Source organism: Bos mutus, chromosome 5, assembly GCF_027580195.1.
Source record: "Bos mutus isolate GX-2022 chromosome 5, NWIPB_WYAK_1.1, whole genome shotgun sequence".
NCBI classification, from domain to species: domain Eukaryota; kingdom Metazoa; phylum Chordata; class Mammalia; order Artiodactyla; family Bovidae; genus Bos; species Bos mutus.
In genome coordinates this window covers 52,943,636-52,964,582 of record NC_091621.1, presented here as the reverse complement: position 1 = coordinate 52,964,582, position 20,947 = coordinate 52,943,636, and the positions used below count along the sequence as shown (strand labels likewise).

Genomic DNA, 20,947 nt, shown 5'->3' with positions numbered 1-20,947 from the left:
GTAGGTCATAGAGCAAAAGATACAGATATTAGCATTCTGACCAGTTATAAATGTATCATTTTAGTAACAGTTGTAAAACTTGTTCTAAAAAACAAGTTAAAAGACTATGTAAGAAATTAGTGTTATTGCATAGGCATAATCATAATTAATACCAAGTGACATACTAGAGCAAATATTATATTAAAAAGAATCTCTGAATGTTCTTTCTTGACCCAGAATGAAAACTACTTAGAATCAAGTTATAGAATTGATTAAAGAGCATACACACTAGAAATTTAAAAAAAAAATCACTTTAGGTTTGAACAAAAAGTGATGAGATTTTTTTACCTGGCCCCAGAGTAACGTTCCCATTCCTAGGAATATTGACCATAGCCACTGTTCTATTGAAAGTTCTGAACAACTGAAAGGTTTTCCACCAAACTGCACAATTATTATCTGGAGGAATAATCAAGAATAAATTTATTTAGTGAAGTTGCTGACTTACACTCTGACCCATGCTCCTTATATCTCATTGTGGACTTGTAATGAACAAACAAAATAGCTGATCCAGACATGCTTTGAGTAGCACAAAGGCACTGAAGAATGACCTTACTTCCATCAGTTGTCCTGGGCATATCAGTCTATGCCAGCAACTAAGTGTTATCAGACTTGCTTGGTAGAGAGACAAGAAGTTATGTTTTTGCAATCCTCATATATTAAAAACAGATAAAATAAACCTAACTTTGATAGTAAGTAGGAACTAACATTTTAGTGTATCAAGAACAATGATTTCTTTTAAATAAAATACTTCCAGAAACTATACAACAACTAAGCAAACAACAGTTCCTCTCAAGTTGACAGAAAAACTGAAAGCTAAAACAGAAACAGTCTGCAGAGAAATAATTAAGTTGAGAGTTTTGGGTTTCAGAATCCACAGTGCCCAAGGCATAGAATGAATAAATGCTTCAAAATTCTTAGATCTTCATTTTGAAACTAGCACCGTCACTGTCTGATTCTATCCTTGAAAGCTCACTTTTTAAATCTTACTGTGTTTACTGACCTGATGTGATCACGCACCACTCACCCACCTGCTCTGATTGCAGATTCTGCTATTAACACTCGTTTGCGTAGAAGAGTACCACAGAATCCAAGGTGGTATAAAACATATGTATAATACACAGTTACATAAAATTTACCATACGTAAAGCGATGCTTAGTTTGCCCTTATTATGGTCTTTATAAAAAATGGCAAAATTCGGTCCTTTCTATTCCTTCTCAACCTCACTGTTCATACCCCATCCTCCACTTCTCTTCTGCTTTGTTTTGACAATATTACAAAATATAAAACTGGCATATAACCAACTCAGGATGCAGTCATTTCAATCATGTGGATTTTAAAATACTTATTTCAAAACCTATTATTACTTAATAATGAACTCAACTGTAGAAATACAACTGCTATTAATTGCTAGAAGCAATTAAGGGATCACTCTAGGTAGACTAAGAAGTGGTTAGCTGTAAGACTGGCCTTAAATAAGATCAACATTGTAACAGTTTTCATAAAAGCAATGTAGAATAAATAATCAGAAACAGTGAGCGTGAGCAAACACTGCTGTGAGCAGTGTCACAGCCACAGAAGCAGTAGTGCAACTGAAGGAGTCCTAGTTTAATATACTCATTCACATGGAGAACTTCAGGACGGGGCAGATTTTCACTTGAGTTGTGATATTTAAAATTCTTCTTTGATGTCATCAAGGCCATACACAGAAGGCCCACACATTGAGGTCAAGTAATTTCTGGAATAAGCCACCTGCTTACCTAAGATCTCCACACAATAATCATATTTGAAACTCTCTTTTACAATTACCCACCTGTACCACAAAAGTGCCTAAAACAATTGTGCAGAAGATGGCATTATTAAAGATTCCTTCAAACACATTTCTTTCACCGTGAATTTTCCGTGCATTTATTTCGTTGAAAAGTTGCATCAGTACAAAGGTATTAAAAACAATAGTATAATGTTCCGATGGAGGAGCATGCAAAGGAGCGTTTCTTCCGCTATCAATATCAAAAAACTTTTCTCCTGAAAGAATGAAAAATTATTGCTTTGTAATTATCATACAAAATAACTGAACATTTTAAGGAAGCATGCAATAAAACCTAGCCAGACCGTTCTTTGCTCTCAAACAGCAGCACAGAAAGAGTCGTGAGGGACCTGGGATCCTCCAGTACCACTCTCTTATTTTATATGGAAGGAGACTGAAGCCCCCCTGAACTGTGGTGACATGTTCAAGATCACATCTAAGTTAGTGGTAGGGCCAAGGATAAGAAATCAGGACTCTACTTCCCACTACTATGACACTGCCTCTCAAAATGTACTAAGCATCCACTGACAGAAGAAATTAAAGATCAATGGGGAGCCAGAAAGAAAAATAACATACATTCTTGAAAAATCTGCAATATAAGCTCAGAACCAGAACAACCGAAGCTTTACTGGGCGTTGAATTCTTACCGGCAAACAAGAGTGTGAAGACTACAACAAGCTGATAGAATGCATGACCCAAAATATTCTTCATCATTGTGCGTGAGATGAGAGGCTTATTTCTACCATACGGTTTCCGAAGCAAGAGAGATTCAGTGGGGGGTTCGGTCGCCAGAGCCAGGGAAGCAAGCGTGTCCATGATGAGATTTACCCATAGCATCTGCACAGCCTTAAGTGGTGAGTCCTAGAAAAGACAGGTTTCTTAATAGACACTCACAACTTTCCAGGGATTCAGCAATTCCCAGGAAGCCACTTCTATTTAAAAACTTAAAGTACAGGAGTTAAAAATTACATTTCTATAGTAATTAACCTAAAATGCTAAGCTTGAACTTATTTAAATACTTAAATATTTAAAAAAGGCAGGTTCTATACATTTGTGCTCTAAAATAAGCAAGTTTTAATAAACAAATTGTCAACCTACCTGAGTAATACAGGCACCCGTGAAAGCAACAATCACAGCTACTACATTAACAGTAAGCTGGAACTGAAGGAATTTTGAGATGCTGTCATAGACATTTCGTCCCCACATAACTGCTTTAACAATGCTTGTAAAATTGTCATCCGTGAGAATAATATCAGATGCTTCTTTAGCTACATCAGTTCCAGCGATACCCTATTAAAGAAAATTTCTGTGAATTAGACTGAATGTTTAAAACACAACTTTTAAATATTTGAAAGGATAATATGTATTTTACAAATAAAAATTTACTATTATACTTAATAATTATTGACTTACATTTACTGTAAAAGGCGGTAATATAGTTAAGTCTAAGATACTATCTCCCAGAAAGACATTCATCTCAGTAGAAATTGAAAATAATAAATGAGACATTTATAATAAAGTTCAACTTGGGTTAAAAAAAGGAGAGAGAGAAATGGACACAGGTACTACCCCAAGTTCCTTCCAAAAGTCACATAAAAGATTTTTTTAAATTAAAAAATAAAAACTCACAAAGGCTAAAAGTTAGTGGGAAAAGAGATACATCGTAAGAGGTTGGAAAGCAGATAACTAGTTAAGAAACTCACAGACCCAGAAAGCTGAACCCTAAAGCAACAGTAGGGAGAGCAGAGTAGCAGCCTTTTTGCACCCCAGGACTCTTCTAAGTAAGGCTCAGGACTTGCAGCACCGGATGAAGAGGTGAAGGCATGAATAAAAACAGGAGAAATTCTTACGTTTACTGAAGACACTGAAGAAGTACTTAGAAGGTCCGCACTAAAATAACAGGGTCTCTCAACAGGGGAACGGGATGGATGAATAAGTTGTGGATTAATAAAAATGAGTGAACCACAGCTCTATGCAACCATGCAGATGAATTTCACAATAATAATGCATAAAGGAAGATGGACTCAAAAATAACATGTAACATATAATCCTAATGTACAAAGTACAAAAACAGACAAAGGGAATCTTCAGAATACTGGTTATCTCTGTGGAGAGACATAGCAGTAATTAGAAGAGAGTGTGGGTGAGGAATATGTGAATACAGAACATATTTCTTGCCTTGCACAGAACAGGTCTGTTGACTTGGGGTAATCCATTCAGTGCATACTTATGACAGAGAAACTTTTCTGTATGTGTTACATTTTAATAACAAAATTAAAAGAAAAGGCAACTGGGGCCCCAGAGGCCCTCCCTAAGTCACACAACTGGGCACTTTGCTACTCCCTGGGCTGGCAGGAGACTGCCTGCTAACTGACCAAAGAGGGTCCAACGGCAAACTCCAGACTCAAGGGTACCATGCACTGCTGAGTACAGTACTCTTCTTCTGCTTGTTTCCCAGAAATCGAGAGTGCCCTGTAGGCAGCAGATATGAAAACTCCTTCCTGAAAATCTGATCATCCTAGGAGATGAGACCGAAAGATACTGAAAATTCACGGCACCCTAAGAAAGTGAAATGGCCAAGCCAGATCACTTTACTGGGAAGCTTCTGGTTGATAAGGCGTATGTAGAGGCCTCAGGCTTTCCAGCTTCCTACTGGTAAAAATATGCAGCAACAACCAATCATCACTTTGACATGTGATGAAAGCACTAACCTGAAAGACACAGACTAAATTAAAGGGAGATAGAGATATAGACTCTACAGAGAGACAAAAGCTGATTAAAAACAAAAAAAAATCCGGGTTTCCCAGGTGGTGTTAGTGGTAAAGAACTCACCAGTCAACGGAGACATTAAAAAAAAAAAATCAAATCCTTAGAATGACAAAAGGCACAGCAATGAAACAAGAACTCAGAGATCCAAAAACAAGTTTTGGAAATTAAATATATGATTGCAGATATGAAAATACAACAGAAGCTGAGGAAATACTCCTGCATTCCTGCAAGATGATAAAAGTATGGCAGATAGGAAAAAAAAAAAAAGACAAAATAAGGCAAGCCCAAGAGGTTAAAAAATCAGGGGGACAAATCCACAAAGAATAAGCAGTGGAGAAGAAATAAGATGAGTATAAGAAAATTTCACAAAATTGAAGACAATGAGTTTTCATAGAAAAAAGTTGCCCTGAGACAAAACATCATGCCATTTCAGAGGAATGAGAACAAAGGAAAGACTTACATACCACCAAAATGGAAAGAAAAACAAAAGGAGGTTCAAAATTCAAAATGATACGTAATAACAATGAAGGTACAAATCCAAAATTCTGAGTGAAGTGCTTTTCGATCTAGATTTTTATACCAAGCAGGATGAAGCATCAAGGAGGAGTCTTTGAAGAAAGAGAGATTTCCCTCATAAAAGTTACGAAAAAGTTTAACTTTCATGAATCCTTTTTCTCAGGAATCTATTGGAGATGGCTTTACTATATGAGAGAGTAAACCAAAAAAGATGATGACATCACACAACTTCATAAATCAACTACACTTCAATAAAAATTGTTTTAAAAACAAAACTACATCAAATCTAAGAAATTCAAATGCAACATAATACAGGGGTAAAGGAAATTCTTAGGTATGGAGAAAGAAGAGACAGCTGTGCAGCAGGCTGAGCAAACAGTTCAGATTAAAGCATGTCAAAAGATCTGGGAGAGGTACTTGTTAGAAGGCAGAATGGTAAAACTGCCTGACACCTCTGAAATAATGAAAGGAGAAGATGCTGATGAATTAGTGTTAAGAACATTAAAAAAAATAAGAAAATAAGCAAATAAATAAAGATTAAAAGGTGAATTGAAAAAGAAAATGTACAGTGAATACAAAAAGTCATGCGAGGAAGTAATAGTAATTATCAGCGACCACATGGCTCAGCTTGGAACAGCATTTCCAATCACTATAACCAATCACAATAAGGATGGTATACTGACTGATCTCTAACTCTGATGGAAGAAGACAGGATAGAAAGTGTGCATGAAAGCTTATAAATGTCTCTGTGTGTGCCTATCAAAGTGCTAAATCCTTACCTCCCTAAATGAAAAGTCATCAACAGATGCTTTTTATTAAACAAATTTAAAAAATCCTTGTTATTGTGCTATTTAGATACATGGAGGCAAACAACTAAGGAAAAGAAACAGCGAAAATAGTTGCTTTTCTTTAGTCAAAAAATGAGCTGTAAGAAATGATATGTGGTAGGGGATATAGTTTATCAAGTCTTATACAACTGTCTGACTTTTTAAAAGCTATGTAATATTGTTTTGATAAACACAAAAACAAAGTCCAAATCAAGCTTTTCTTGAAATAGTTCATGAAGGAGCAATCTTAATTTAAAATTTTGGTTTCTAGCTCCTAATCTGAATATTTTACTTTTAATGTGCAACATATTTAACACATCTAAACCCAACACATTTCCCTGCCTCTAATCATTCTCCATCTTTAGCAAATGCAAATCTCACACTCCCCAGTTCAAAATCTTTTGAAATTTAAAAAGCAACTTTAAGATGTTAATTGGTGTCCAAATAAAAACTAGTTCCATTGTGAAACAAGCTTGGGAAACTTTCTATCAAAAAGAGTTTAAAACAGTTTTTTTATGAGCTTCTTAAAGCTGTATGCTGGGGTTTTCCAGGTGGCTCAGTGGTAAAGAACCTGCCTGACAATGTAGGAGACCTGGGTTCAGTCCCTAGGTTGGGAAGATTCCCTGGAGAGGGTTGCCAATATCAAGAATACTACTGGCAACCCACTTCAGTATTGTTGCCTGGAGAATCCCATGGACAGAGGAGCCTGGCAGGCTACAGTCCATAGGGCTGTGAAGAGTCATCAGACATCAGAAGTCTGCTTGGGAACTGCTGATCTACAGGATAAAAGAACAAATTGCTCAGCTTCATAGTCAAGGCCCTTCTGATCCTCACATCTAGTACCCATCAACACCACACCCTCTTCTAGGGAAGTCAGGCTACTTGTAATTCTTGGGAGTCTCTTGGCAGTACTTTTCTCCCTTCCTCAGTTCGAATGTCACCTCTTTCAGAAAACCTCTCTTAGCCTCTAGAGGCAGAGTCTAGGACTTCTTCCTGGAGGCACTCCCTGGGCTGTGTGTACTCCTTCATTGTTGCCACTGTGCTTCATTGATTTACTCCCTTATGTGCTGAACCTTTAGGAGGCAGCAACTACTCACCTCTGGACCAGAATACTGGAAACAGCTTCTTAATGTTTGGAGAAGAAACAAATGTTTATTAACCCAAAGTTTGAAAGTATTTTAAATTAAGATATTTTAACTACCTTAGGGAAGATTTTATTACCACAGATGCATACCTGGTTTCAGAAATATTAATACATCATGGCATTAGATAGTTAGACTAGAAAACAGGAGTCCAAAATGGCGGTGGCTAAAAGGAAGGGAAAAGCCCTCGAAAATAGAAGAGAAGAAGGTCAAAGGAAGGTCCGAGGACCGGAGTGAGGACTTCAGGTAGAATAATCAGCACTCCTGGCTAAGCCCAACTTGCATAGGGCAGGCCCAGGGGAGAAAAAACATATAAAAAGAGGAGCCAAAGGGCTCGCTCTCGCTTCCCCCCCGCCCCACCCCTGCACACTGGGGCGCTCTTCTCTTCAAGTCTTTGGCTCGACATGCCCTCACACCTTGAAGACGGATTTTCCTGCTATTATGTAAATAAAATAGAGCTGTAACACTGACTTGTCTAACAGCTATAACACGGTCTGTTTGAGACCTGAGAGCTATAACACGGTCTGTCTAAGACCCAAGAGCTGTGACATGCCGAGGGGGGCTTTAATGTCCGTCACTCCAAATCTTTGTTGTGACAAGACAGAATCGAGGAGCGGACACTCGCCTGACATCTATGGTGCCATGACTCGGATTTAACCTGGCTGAAACAACCACGGAGTGGGCCCTGCAAGGAGGAAGCCAAGCACAGCAGGAGCCCAACTCAGTGAAAGCTCCCGTGGTAGAAGCGGAACGTGAAGAAAACCCAGAGCAAGGGAACTGACAAGAGGCCCATCGTGCTGGAAACCAGGACAGTGAAAAACGAACCCAGCAGAAAGCTCACGCGTCTCCGTCTCAGATTCCATAAGACCTCCGGTTAAGGCAGGAGGTCCTCGCTCCTATGGCTGGAGGGACATGCCTAACAAAATCTTAATTTCTTGACAATCTCTCGTTTCTCATCTTCTTGAACCCCCGCAAACAGGCGGGAGGCACTGGGTGCAATTGAGGGACTCTGGAGAGGCTACTCCTCAGCATGTCCCAAAGGCACTATCTGCTGAGCCCCAGTAGCTGTTACCCAAGCCGGTGGGGGTTCTTCTGTCCTTACTCTTCTCTGTGCCAAGGATCAGGCCAATGAAAACTGTGAGCACAGGTCAGGAATTTAGCAGGCTTTCTGGCAGGCTACGAAGGGGATCCCTTGGCACGTTTTTCCCACTGCTTTTTCCTCCTGTCCTTCAGCTCTCTCTCTCCTGGGACTCAAGCCCGGCCAAAACCCATGAAGCTCAGGCTCTGTCTCATTGCAAAAATTCATTGAGAGACAAAGCGAGAAGTAAGAGGTGGATCTGTTAGGATTCAGAGAGAAGCCATTCTTCAGGGTGTGGGCCATTGCCGAGGACAAGGGCTGGGGCCATGGAATGCAGCCTGGCTAGGTTTTGCTGTCGGGGTGAACTCATATGCTAATGAGTGGGAGGATCATCCCAATCGTTGGGGAACCACCCACCCCTCCCTCTTTTGACAGTGCCTTAGAGCTGTCCTGCCACCTCTGGGTGTGTCTTTTGGCTTACAGATTGGGGATTAAGGTTTACTTGAATTTAACTTCATGGGAAATAGATGGGGAAACAGTGGAAACAGTGTCAGACTTTATTTTTCTGGGCTCCAAAATCACTGCAGATGGTGACTGCAGCCATGAAATGAAAAGATGCTTACTCCTTGGAAGGAAAGTTATGACCAACCTAGATAGCATATTCAAAAGCAGAGACATTACTTTGCCAACAAAGGTTCGTCTAGTCAAGGCTATGGTTTTTCCTGTGGTCATGTACGGATGTGAGAGTTGGACTGTGAAGAAGGCTGAGTGCCAAAGAATTGATGCTTTTGAACTGTGGTGTTCGAGTAGACTCTTGAGAGTCCCTTGGACTGCAAGGAGATCCAACCAGTCCATTTTGAAGGAGATCAGCCCTGGGATTTCTTTGGAGGGAATGATGCTGAAGCTGAAACTCCAGTACTTTGCCCACCTCATGTGAAGAGTTGACTCATTGGAAAAGACTCTGATGCTGGGAGGGATTGGGGGCAGGAGGAGAAGGGGACGACAGGATGAGATGGCTGGATGGCATCACCGACTCGATGGACCTGAGTTTGAGTGAACTCCGGGAATTGGTGATGGACAGGGAGACCTGGTGTGCTGTGATTCATGGGGCCGCAAAGAGTCGGACACGAATGAGCTACTGAACTGAACTGAATTTAACCTGTCATGTTGGACCCAACTGATTTTAATTGGTTTACGTTATGCCTTTGTGCTATGTCATTCTTTCAAAGGTTGTGCTCTGCCCCCTTCCCTCCTGTTTCACGCTCCTTTCCTCAGCCCCATCCGGGCCCACAATGTTGCCTCTACAATCTTCTGGAGGGACAACCAGAAAATAGCTGGCCTTGGGAGGGAAATACTATATAATATCCAACCCCTTAATCCTACTCAGCACTGGTCACGCTGGAGATTTTGGGGATGCCCAACTCCAGTCCGGGGGTCCCAGGAGGTCAACCTGCCTTGACCTGCCTAGGGATCTATCTGGTCCTCGAAACCTGCTCGGGGATCTGCCAGGGATCCCAGGGATCCCAGGAGGTCGTCACGCCTTGACCTGCCCAGGGACCTAATTCTCCGGAGGCCATCATGCCTCGACCTGCCCAGGGATTCGATCTCTAGGAGGCTGTCATGCCTCAGCCTGCCTGGGGATCTGCACCCTGACCTGGGAACATTTGGCTCTCGGGTTCCAACAGTACTGGGTAGGATAAGCTTCAGAAAGACTCACCCCTAAGGAAGTCCACCTATGGAAATTGAAGGAGGACTATTAGTTTTTTCTTTTCCTTTTCCTCCCTGTCATGACTGTCTTTCAGATGGGAAATAACCAATCCACTTCCCGGCAGATGCCCTTGAGATGCATCCTTGATAAAGAGAAGCTGTTCAATCCTCTAACTCTGAGTAGGAGTCGCTTAAAATTCTTTCGTGCCACTGCATGGCCACAGTATCCACTGGGGGATGAGGAACACTGGCCTGAGGATGGGAGTTTAAATTACAATACCATCCTGCAGCTAGAATTATTCTGCAAAAGACAAGGAAAATGGACAGAGATCCCCTATGTCCAAATCTTCTCCCGATTAAGAGATATGAAGGTCAAAAAAAAAAAAAAAAAAGAGAGATATGAAGGAACTCTGTCTTAAGTATAGAATTGTTGTATGCCCTAAAAGTGAGCCCACTAGGCAAATGGTGTTAGGCACAGGCAACCAAGAAAAGGAACCAACCCGCACCGCCCCCTGCCACCCGCCCATGAAGGCTCAGCTCCCACAGCTCCTGAGTTGTCTGGTGCTCCTTCCTTGTATCCAAACGTGCCCCCATATCCGGGAGCACCCCCTCCACAAAAGCCAGCTCAAGTATGTCCCTTAGTTGAAAATGGAGGAGAATTCGGACCAACTCGGGTCCATAAGCCCTTCTCCCTCTTAGAACTAAGACAAATCAAACAAGACCTAGGAAGCTATACAGATGACCCAGGCAAATATATAGATACATTCCAACACATTACCTTGGCCTTTGACTTGACGTGGAAGGACATCATGGTCATATTTAGTCAAACTTTATCTGACCCTGAGCATCCTAGGGTCTTAAAGGAAGGTATGCAACGGGGCTTCTGAAGTCAAGCGATAAATACCCAGTAGGAGAAACTGCAGTCCCCCCCTCTGATCCTAACTGGAGTTACAATGACACTGAGCACATCTGGGAAGGGATCATTTTCTAATCTGTGTGAAGACAGGACTGAAAGCAGCCCAACAAAAGTAATCAGCTATGCCCGGGTCTCAGCAATAACTCAGGAGCCCAATGAGAACCCCATTCCCTTTCTGGAGAGACTAGAAGAGGCCCTCCAAAAGTTTACCAATCTGGACTTAAGACTCTTACGAGGGACAGGTGATTTTAAAGGACAAATTCCTGTCCCAGTGTGCATCAGATATCAGAATTATGTTACAACAGCTACAGCAGCAGGACCCTGTTGCCTCTTTAGATGAGATGGTCCAGACAGCCACCAATACCTTTTATAACAGAGAACAGGAAAAGGAGGCCAAGGCCCAGGAGAGGGAGAGAAGCAAAGACACAAGGCATGCCCAGATGCTGGCTGCCCTCCAGAGAAGCCCTACGGCACACCTGAGTCCTTGAAGGACAAGGCACGAGGCAAATGCCTAATCTGTAGACAGGCGGGGCATTGGGCCAAAGAGTGTCCAAACCGTGACAAGTCTCCTAGAACAGCTTGCCACAAATGCCATCAACTGGGACATTGGGCAGCACTCTGCCCAAGGGACCTGAGAGCCTCAAGGTCAAGCGCCAAGCCTACCCTCACGATGGTTCAAAAGGACTGAAGTGGCCCGCTCCAGCCAGCCCGCCTGTCACAGATAACCATCACGGGGATGGAGCCAAGAGTGCAACTGGATGTGGCAGGCAGGTCCGAGAATTTCTTGGTTGACACAGGGGCTACCTACTCTGTCTTGATCTCCTACTCCGGAGCCTTCTCCTCCCAAACCTGTACCATTCTGGGTGTTACAGGAAAAGCAAGTACTAAAAGATTCACCCCAGCACTTCTTTGTTGCTGGGATGGACAAATATTTTCCCACCAGTTTCTGGTGGTCCCTGAGTTCTTACTCCTTTAATGGGAAGACATACTGCCCTGGTGGCTCAGATGGTAAAGTGTCTGTCTACAATGCGGGAGACCCGGGTTCAATCCCTGGTTTGGGAAGATCTCCTGCTGAAGGAAATGGCAATCCACTCCAGTACTATTGCCTGGAAAATCCCATGGACAGAGGAGCCTGGTAGGCTACAGTCCATGGGATCGCAGAGTCACACGACTGAGCGACTTCACTTTCACTTTCATACTCACTAACCTGGGGACCACCCTTGTGATGGGAAGCTTTTCAGCACTTAGAACACTACAGCTCCTGGTTACTACTGAAGAACCCATTACACCTTCTTCAATAGAGAAGGACCAAAAACTAGGGGAAGACAAAATTAACCCCCAGGGGTGGGATCAGGGGATTCCTGGACAAGCCCACCAAGCTGAAGCGGTCATCATTGTCCTCCGAGATCCCACTCGGTTTCCTAACCAGAAACAGTATCCCCTCATAAGAGAGGCTCGGGAGGGACTACTATTAATTTACTTTAATAAGTAAATTCCTTGCTTGTGGGCTATTGGTCCCCACCAGTTCACCATGTAACACCCCAATCTTCTCAGTAAAGAAAAAGGACAGAACCTGGTGAATGGTTCAAGATCTCCAGATCACAAATGAAGCTGTAGTCCCCGCCTCCATCCCACAGTACCCAATCCCTATGTAATCTTGGGAGAAATCCCACCCAGGGCCAAGTGGTTTATAGTCTTGGATCTCAAAGATGCATTTTTTTGCATACCACTGGCTAAAGAATCCCGGGATCTTTTTGCCTTTGAGTGGGAGGCCCCAGGAGAAAAACACCAACAGATGACTTGGGCAGTATTACCTCAGGGGTTTAGAGATAGCCCCCACCTGTTTGGACAGGCCCTTAGCCGGGATGTCCTAGATCTGGACCTGGGACCTAATGGGAAAATATTACAATACGTAGATGACCTACTAATCTGCTCTCCAGATGAGAAAGTGCCCAACAACATGCAATTCAGGTTCTAAACTTTTTGGCAGAAAGGGGATATCAAGTCTCCCGTGCTAAGGCAGAGATGGTTGAGACAAAAGTCACTTACCTGGGAGTTCAGATTACACACGGGTCTAGGAGGCTGTCCTCTGATCAGGTACAAGGAATTCTCCAGTTGCCCTCCCCCATGACTCAAAAACAATTGCAAGCTTTCCTGGGGCTAACTGGTTATTGTAGAATCTGGATACCCAATTATGGTCTAATTGCCCAGCCCTTATATGAAAGCTTAAAGGGACGAGATGATTCAATCCCACTGATGTGGGGAACTCCTCAAAAGAAGGCAGGCCTTAACTCAGGCACCTGCCTTGAGGTTGCCAGACTCAGAAAAAGCATTCCAACTTTATGTCCGTGAAAGAGAGGGAGCAGCCTTGGGAGTGTTAACTCAAAGGTTGGGATCTGAGCCCCAGCCTGCAGCTTACTTATCCAAAGGGCTTGATCCAACCGCCGGAGGCTGGCCTTCCTGCCTTTGAAATCTTGCAGCTATTGCAATCATGATAGAAGATGCTTTAAAATTCTCCTTTGGGGGCAAACTAACTATTTTTACCAGCCACCAAGTAAAACAACTCCTAAATGGGAGAGGCCATTTATGGATGTCTGATCAAAGAATCCTCAGATATCAGGTAATGCTGATGGAAAATCCAGGCCTCACTTTATCCCCCTGTGAGGTTCTTAACCCAGCCACCCTCCTGCTTGCCCCGAGGGCTCTCTCCCCTTTCACTCTTGTCTAGAAACCTTGGACCGCTGGACAAAATCCCGAGAGGGATTGTCAGAAGATCCTCTGACCAATCCTGAGGAAATCTGGTACACTGATGGAAGCAGCTTTGTGTTAGATGGAAAAAGAAGAGCCGGGTATGCAGTAGTCTCCAATTTTAAGACCACAGACGCTAAGCCTCCGCCACCAGGTCAACAAGCTACAACATGCAGTGCCAGTTCAACAAAGATATAAAACTACGGCCGACCATGGAAAATATCCCTCACCCTTAGATGGACCCCGCTATAAGGACTCTGAGGCCTAAGACTAGCAAGAGGGGCAGGCCCAATACTCCTCGCCATCCCAGTTCAGCAGGAAGTAGCCAGAAAGACCTTGATGCCCCTATTCCCAAAGAATTGGGCCTCCCATCTCTTGAGGGGAGACTGTTAAGTAGTTAGAATAGAAAACAGAAGTCCAAAATGGCGGTGGCTAAAAGACAAGAAAGGGAAAAGCCCCAAAAATAGAAAAAAGGAAGGTCAAAGGAAGTCTGAGGACTGGGGTGAGGACTTCAGGTAGAACAAACAGCACTCCTGGCTGGCCCAATTTGCATAGGGCTGGCCCAGGGGAGGGAAAAACATATAAAAAGAGGAGCCAAAGGGCTCGCTCTCTCTCTTTCCCACGCGCTGGGGTGCTCTTCTCTTCGCATCTTTGGCTTGACATGCCCTCATGCCTCGAAGATGGATTTTCCTGCTATTATCTAAATAAAAGAGAGCTGTAACACTGATTTGTCTAAGAGCTATAACACAGTCTGTTCAATACCTAAGAGCTATAACATGGTCTGTCTAAGGTCTGAGAGCTGCGACACGCTGAGGAGCTTTAATGTCTGTCACCCCAAATCTTTGTTGTGATGAGACAGAACCGAGGAGCATTCACTCGCCTGACAATGGCATTTAGGCTTTGACGACAGAAATATCTGTAGATGTGTGGTTAACTGAATTTGGTAAGAATGCATGGATGCTAAGTTGCTTTAGTTGTGTCTGACTCTTTGTGACCCCAAGGACTGTAGCCCATCAGGCTCCTCTGTCCAAGGGATTTTCCAGGCAAGAATACTGGAGTGGGTTGCCATGCCCTCCTCCAGGGGATGGTCTCAACCTAGGGATCAAACCCGTTGTCTCCTGCATTGGCTGGTGGGTTCTTTACCACTAGTGCCACCTGGGAAGCCCCTCGATAAGAACAATGCAATATAATTTTACAAATGATATAATCATATTTTAAACACAGCATGGAGACTTGCCATCTAAAGGAATTCTAAAAGGAGTGGCTAACTAGGGGAAAATGCCAGGTCTCTTTGCAAGCTAATAATGTACTCACGTTAGAGCCCCTTTATTTTATTGTTGTAAATTTTAATGTTGAATTTGCTAAACATACATAGACACAGACACAGAGAAAGAGAGAGAGAAAAAGGGAAAGAGAAAAAAGGAGAGAAAGAGAATAGAGTGTTTTAAAATACTATTTGTCTGAAATATAAGAGACAGGTTTAGAAAGATCTAATCGATAGCAATTTTCCGTGGGTCTCTAATAAAATCCCAAGATAAATAATTTTGTCAGTTTTAAAATATGAAATTGAAAAAGTGAACAAATACACAAAGTAAATTCAAGCTTGAGCAAGAATGTTTTCAAGCCCAAGCCACTAAGTACTTACTCTTTCTCCGTACAAAAAAAAAATCTAAAATAAATTTAGACTTTTTTTTTTGACATGCTACCTTTAAAAAAACAGGTGGTAAAATGGGCTTAAAACTTTCACAGCTTAAAAATCAAATAAGACTAGCGGCTGTATTGTGCTTTTGTTTGAAATACTATATTTACCTGCCTTTATTTAAAGCCCTTAGCATCTGCCTTAAACACTTAAGTTTTAGGAAGAAAGTTTCTTTGTTTTTAAATTTTAAAATGCATTGTACATAAATACATTCCTGGTCAGCTGTCCAGATGAGAGCAGAAGTAAGGATCCTGCTAAATGCTCAAGAGCAATGATTCTGTGTTTCCAAAGTGAACCTGTTTTGCTTACAGGCAAAGCAACGGCCCTGAAATATTCCTTATCCTCTTAGCTACTTTTCTCCACTCTTCAGAGGTTCACACCAACGTACTGCTTACCATAATGAGTTTGGGACAAGGCAGGGTGGGAAACTCTGGGTTCACAGCTACTGGTTGAGGGTACTTTACCCGTATCATTTCCTTCTTCCATCTCCCTAACTTCTGCTGAAAGGCAGCCACCATGGTGATGGTTTTGCTAAACCCTTATTTTAGCAGCGAAACATCAGGGGGATAAATTATGCAAACAAACACTGGTACACATAAATATTCTCTTATCTGAAACACCTGGGGCCTGACTGTATTTCAGAATTCAAAGCCTGATTATACTCTAGAAGCACATACCTTCTATCACAAATTCTCCCAGACAGGGTTAGCATCCCATAACACACATTAATATTTCTAGTTCTACAATGACTATGAATGTTCATATTAAGTGTGATAAATAACATCCTCACATCATCCAGAATATGTATTTTTGCAATAAATGTGTGTGCTGCAAATTTAGGGGGAAAAATTCAGTTTTGTATTTTTGTATTTGAGAACTGTGATTACGGACTTGTATATTCCAAAAGTTAAATAAATCAAATTCAAATTAAATAAAATACTTAAATTTTCTATGTCATGGTAAGTACAAAGATTCGTTCCAACACTGAAACATTAGGATTGGATTCAAAGATTCAACAGTCTAATTTTAATCATTAAACATTTATGTAGCATGTGTATTTCATGATATCTATTTTATAGTAAACACTTCATCAGTACTATGGCTACAGTATAAAGACAATAATGAAAGGCTGAAATTTCCTTGCACTTTTTAAATAATCAAATATAAATTGAGAACTTGGGTAGGGTGAAGCAGATTGTTTTCAATCAAACAAGATTAGATCTATTATATATTAAATGATTATTCTTAAAAGTTACTCAAGCCATTTTCAGTTGAGTGTAAGATTTCTAATTTTATTCTTAATTTAAATACGCTTAACTGTCCTAAGCCTGTCCCCTATTTAACAGGACCACTATAAGGTTCAGATGAGATATAGACACTTATGTGCTTTACAGAGTACAACGTAAATGTATGATCTTATTATAACTGTTCAAAAGAAGTCTTCTTCTAGCATCAAAGAAAGGTATTATATAACTAATTAGAGTTATAAACCAATTTCGGCTTACATACTGTCCCTCAAGAGTAGAGGGACAGTGTTTAAAATCAACAGCAATTTAGTAACAAAGAAAGCAAACAAACAGAAAACCCAGCCAGTAAATTACATCTGAGTATTTGAATTAGGTGAGTGCCTACCATTGCAAATCCAACATCAGCTTTCTTTAATGCCGGGCCATCATTTGTACCATCACCAGTGACAGCTACCACCTGGCGTTGTTCGGAAACAGTGCTGTCAATTATACCTGGAATAAAAGTATTTGTGCTGTAAAAACAATTTGTTTAATAGTGATTCTGTAGGGTATACCTTGGCTGGCCAGTTTTATAGATTCAAAGTTCAAAATAAATAATTAAGCATAGAGAAATGGAAACTGCTGAGATGTTGGGCAAGGAACAACTCCAGAAACTGTTGTATTAGCAATTATATCCTATTTTACTCACTGAGAATAAACACAATCCACCTAAGGTATCAACAGGAAATGTATTCAGGTTTTATTGGCAAAGATGATATCCATGATTCAATCTAATATTTAGTATCTGTTACTATTTCAGGAAACAACGCGTTTCTGTATCAAGAAATTGTGGGAAAATTGCAAAACCTACTCACCTTTAACCAGTGTATGTTTGTCAGTAGGAGATGATCTTGCAAGCACTCGAAGCTTTGGCCAAATCTTGTCTATCCGCTCTTGCTCAATCTATAAATTTTCGTCAAAGTTAAAACATGCCCAAGCCTAGTTTTCTAATTCCAAATTAGCTATCTAGCATTTGTATCAGTGGTTCTCAAAGGGTGGTTACCAGACCAGCAGTATCAGCAACTCCTGGGAACTTGTTAGAAACGGAAATTGCTGAGCAAGATTCAAGGCTTAGCTGATAAAGATACTGTGAGGTGGGGCCTAGTAATCCATGTATTACACAAAGCTCTCTAGGTCACTCTGATGCAGACTCAAGTTTGAGAACAATGTTATACATATCATTACAAAATCAAATTTTAACCATCTCCCCACTGCCTATGAACACGAAAACTCCTTAGCATAAGTAGTGCAGAGTTTGGGGCCTCCTAAAATATGTTCCATAGCAACCTGTCCAAAATTATCTCCCCTTACTGGCTTACACAGACTGTATTTCTTGGGCCCGGACTGAAAAAAAGAATGGCTCACTCCCTTCAAGGCAAATTTCTTTATCACTTGTTCCCTCTATTTCCTATAATGTTTTGCTTCTTGGGGTGAGGGCTGCGCCTTTCCAGGTGTGATGCCTAACAGGCAGTGAATACTCAAAGTGTATTTGTTGAATGAATTTCCTAATATACTAAAAATATAGCAGCTTAAAAAGTAAAACACCCTTACCTCTCCTTTTTCATTTCGTATCCTCCTGTTGAAATCTTTACCTTCTAGGCAAAGAAAATCTTCCCCAGGATGTAAAATACCACATTTGGTGGCAATAGCCCGAGCAGTATTAATATTATCACCAGTGACCATCCGCACAGTAATTCCAGCTCTCTGACATTTCTTTATTGCATCTGGCACCTGGTTAATGTGGAAAAAATTCATATCATGAAAGAAAATTAGAGTATTTCCAGGATGGGGAAAAAAAAATCCCACTGAACAAATATAGATTGCCTCACAGTCCCACAAATGACAACCTTCATTTCATCTCAAGATATTAAGTATTTCTTGCAGTATGCCCAATAACCTCTTCTTTCCTTTTCCACAGTCCTAGTTTAGGTTTCACTTTCAGTTATCATTTACTTAACTTGCCTGCATTATTCATTTGTCAAAGGCCTTTCCCAGCGCCTTTCCCCCTGGCAACCAATAAGCAATTCTTTCCTGGTTGGCTCTCTACTTTTCGGGTTCTACTGCCCAGACACGAGCATATACTGTTGGTGTTCTTGGGGTAAAGAGAGACTCACTTTCCACCCAACTCCTTATTTTTTAAGGGTCATCACCTCTCCTATTCTAGAACCTCCAACCACCATCTATGTGCTAATTACTTTCAGAGCTACATGTTTTTTCCCAGCTTATTGTGAGAGTTGGATTCTTAGTCATACCAGAAAAGCAGACATCAGAATGTAGGTGTCCAAAAGGAAAAGTATGCTTTCTATCTAATAGAAACCTAACGATGATCTGACCTCCTCCATCTCCCTTACCCTCTACATCCTTAAGGGCCAAAGAATCCTGCAGATTGGACCTCAAAACTTCCCTGCACTTCCCGTCACCATGCTTGTTGCCCGAGCTATTGCAATAGCATTTTTTTTTTTTTAATTGGCATCCCTGTGTTTATGTTTGTTTCCCCTTTAAAACGTCTGATATACCTGACAATAGAGTTCTTTTTCTAATACACTTTCTTAAAAATACATGACGATTACTCAACTGTTATACTATAAACCACAAAGTTCTCAGTATAATAGAGTGTCACACTTGAGCTTCAGAATAGTTTCCTAGTAGATAAACAAGGATTTACTGTATAGCACAGGGAACTATATTCAATATCTTGTAACAACCTATAATGGAAAAAAATAAAAAAATGTATAACTGAATCACTTGGCAGTACACCTGAAACTAACACAGTATTGTAAATTGGATACATTTCAATTAAAAAAAAATACAAGATGACCAAATACTGTACTACTGGACACTCCTACATTTAAAAAAAAAAAATTGTTTAGATAAAATTGAAAATTTAGTTGGGTGTACTATATTTTATCTGGAAACCCTACTCTAGATCTAACTACCAGTTTACAGGAAATAGAAGGAAAGCACTCAGCAAAATCTGGAATGTAGAAAACTCCCCAGGACACACGTCTTTCTACAAATAATCTGCAAAAATATGACAGTGTATTTGCTGATTAGAAGAAAATAAAACTATTTGTTCTTTGACAGATAATCTGTAAGAATGGAAAAGAGAGGAAACCTATAGAGCTCTAGATTAAGACTTTGAGGGGCATGGCAATAGATTTAATGTGTGCACTGGGTGATTCTGATTTGAATACACATTTGTGTTACAATTTAGGAAATTTTAAAAATAATGAATATTTAGGAATTATCATTAAAAGTCTTAAGGATCATGATGGTGTTTCAGAAAAGAATTAGAAAAAAAATAGCTTCCAAGATCTAAATTTTTTTCTATTATACACTTTATCTATAATTTTGGGGTCTCTGCTTCTGTAGTTCCCTTTGCCTAGAAAATCCTTTTCTGTTCTTCTCTAACCAGAAAACCCATGACGATCCTTTCAGAACAGAGGTTACAAATGCAAATACCCAGAGGGCCATGCAGGTAACAGAAATGAGGAAAGCAGGCTAAGGAAGTGACAATTGGTCTTGGTTAAAGCTATGTGGCAAATGGTATTTAAGAGAGCAAACTAAATTATTAATAGGCCACTGATCACCAAATACATCCACTTAAAACTCAGAAGTTACCTCCAATTTTACAGAGAAACTGAAGAGAAGCCAAATATCTTTTTAAAGCATCTATGCATATGCAATAAAGCTGGATTTAGTCCAGGTATCTAATTAATCAAGATTCTCTACATGAGGACTGTACGGTCCAGGAGACGCACTCTGGAAAGCTACCTCCTATTACACTGTCTCACTTCATTGAAAGCACTCATCTCGTTTTGAGATACTGAAGAAATGAATTGCCACTTCCATGCTAAAAAAAAATAAACCTATCAACCTCAGTGCAAAGAACACAAAATGAGCAATACATCTTCCAAAGGACAAAAGTTGAAGGAATCCTGATTTAACATTCTATTTAGATAAGATTTAAGCCATAAATCAATGTATAAAACTTTGAATGGTTTTCCTTTGACCAAAGGTTGGCAAACATGATTTATCTGGATGTCTCACAAGCACCTGAAACTCTACAAGTCCAAACTGAATTTACCTTGATCTCTAAATAGGCAGCTTTGTCTCTTATTACATTGGTAATACCATCTACCAGCCACTCAGTTATGCAAGCTGAAGAGTGATTCCTACTCCTCTAGAAGAGTTACTAAGAGAGAGCTCTGTCCTAAGTCTCTAGCTACACATCTTCCTCAAGACATTCTCTTGCCTACGTCACCTTCAGGCTTCTAGTTCCAAATGCCTACTTGACATATAACTGGCTCTTTCAGACACCTCCACAATGTCACGTAGATATATCCAAATCCAACATACGAATATCTAGTGGTTCTACCTCCATTTCCTTTGAAATCAAACTTTTCCTTCCAACT

The 20,947-nt window shown here is 40.8% G+C and overlaps 1 protein-coding gene and 1 non-coding gene across 4 annotated transcripts in view; one reads left to right on the top strand and one right to left on the bottom strand.

Annotated features, from left to right (window-relative positions):
* ATP2B1 (ATPase plasma membrane Ca2+ transporting 1) overlaps positions 1-20,947 on the bottom strand; it is a 131,850-nt gene that overhangs the window by 11,594 nt on the left and 99,309 nt on the right. For all 3 annotated transcript variants that reach the window (XM_070370931.1, XM_070370933.1, XM_070370932.1), the window contains exons 13-19: positions 18,084-18,263; positions 17,348-17,435; positions 16,879-16,985; positions 2,943-3,134; positions 2,492-2,705; positions 1,851-2,062; positions 328-435 (exon numbers count right to left, since the gene is read on the bottom strand). In XM_070370931.1, coding sequence (XP_070227032.1) covers positions 328-435; positions 1,851-2,062; positions 2,492-2,705; positions 2,943-3,134; positions 16,879-16,985; positions 17,348-17,435; positions 18,084-18,263 — 1,101 coding nt within the window. The remainder of the gene's footprint in view (positions 1-327; positions 436-1,850; positions 2,063-2,491; positions 2,706-2,942; positions 3,135-16,878; positions 16,986-17,347; positions 17,436-18,083; positions 18,264-20,947) is intronic.
* On the top strand, positions 15,893-16,025 carry LOC138988061 (small nucleolar RNA snR80). Its single transcript, XR_011464403.1, has one exon. It is a non-coding gene; the product is annotated as a small nucleolar RNA snR80 (small nucleolar RNA).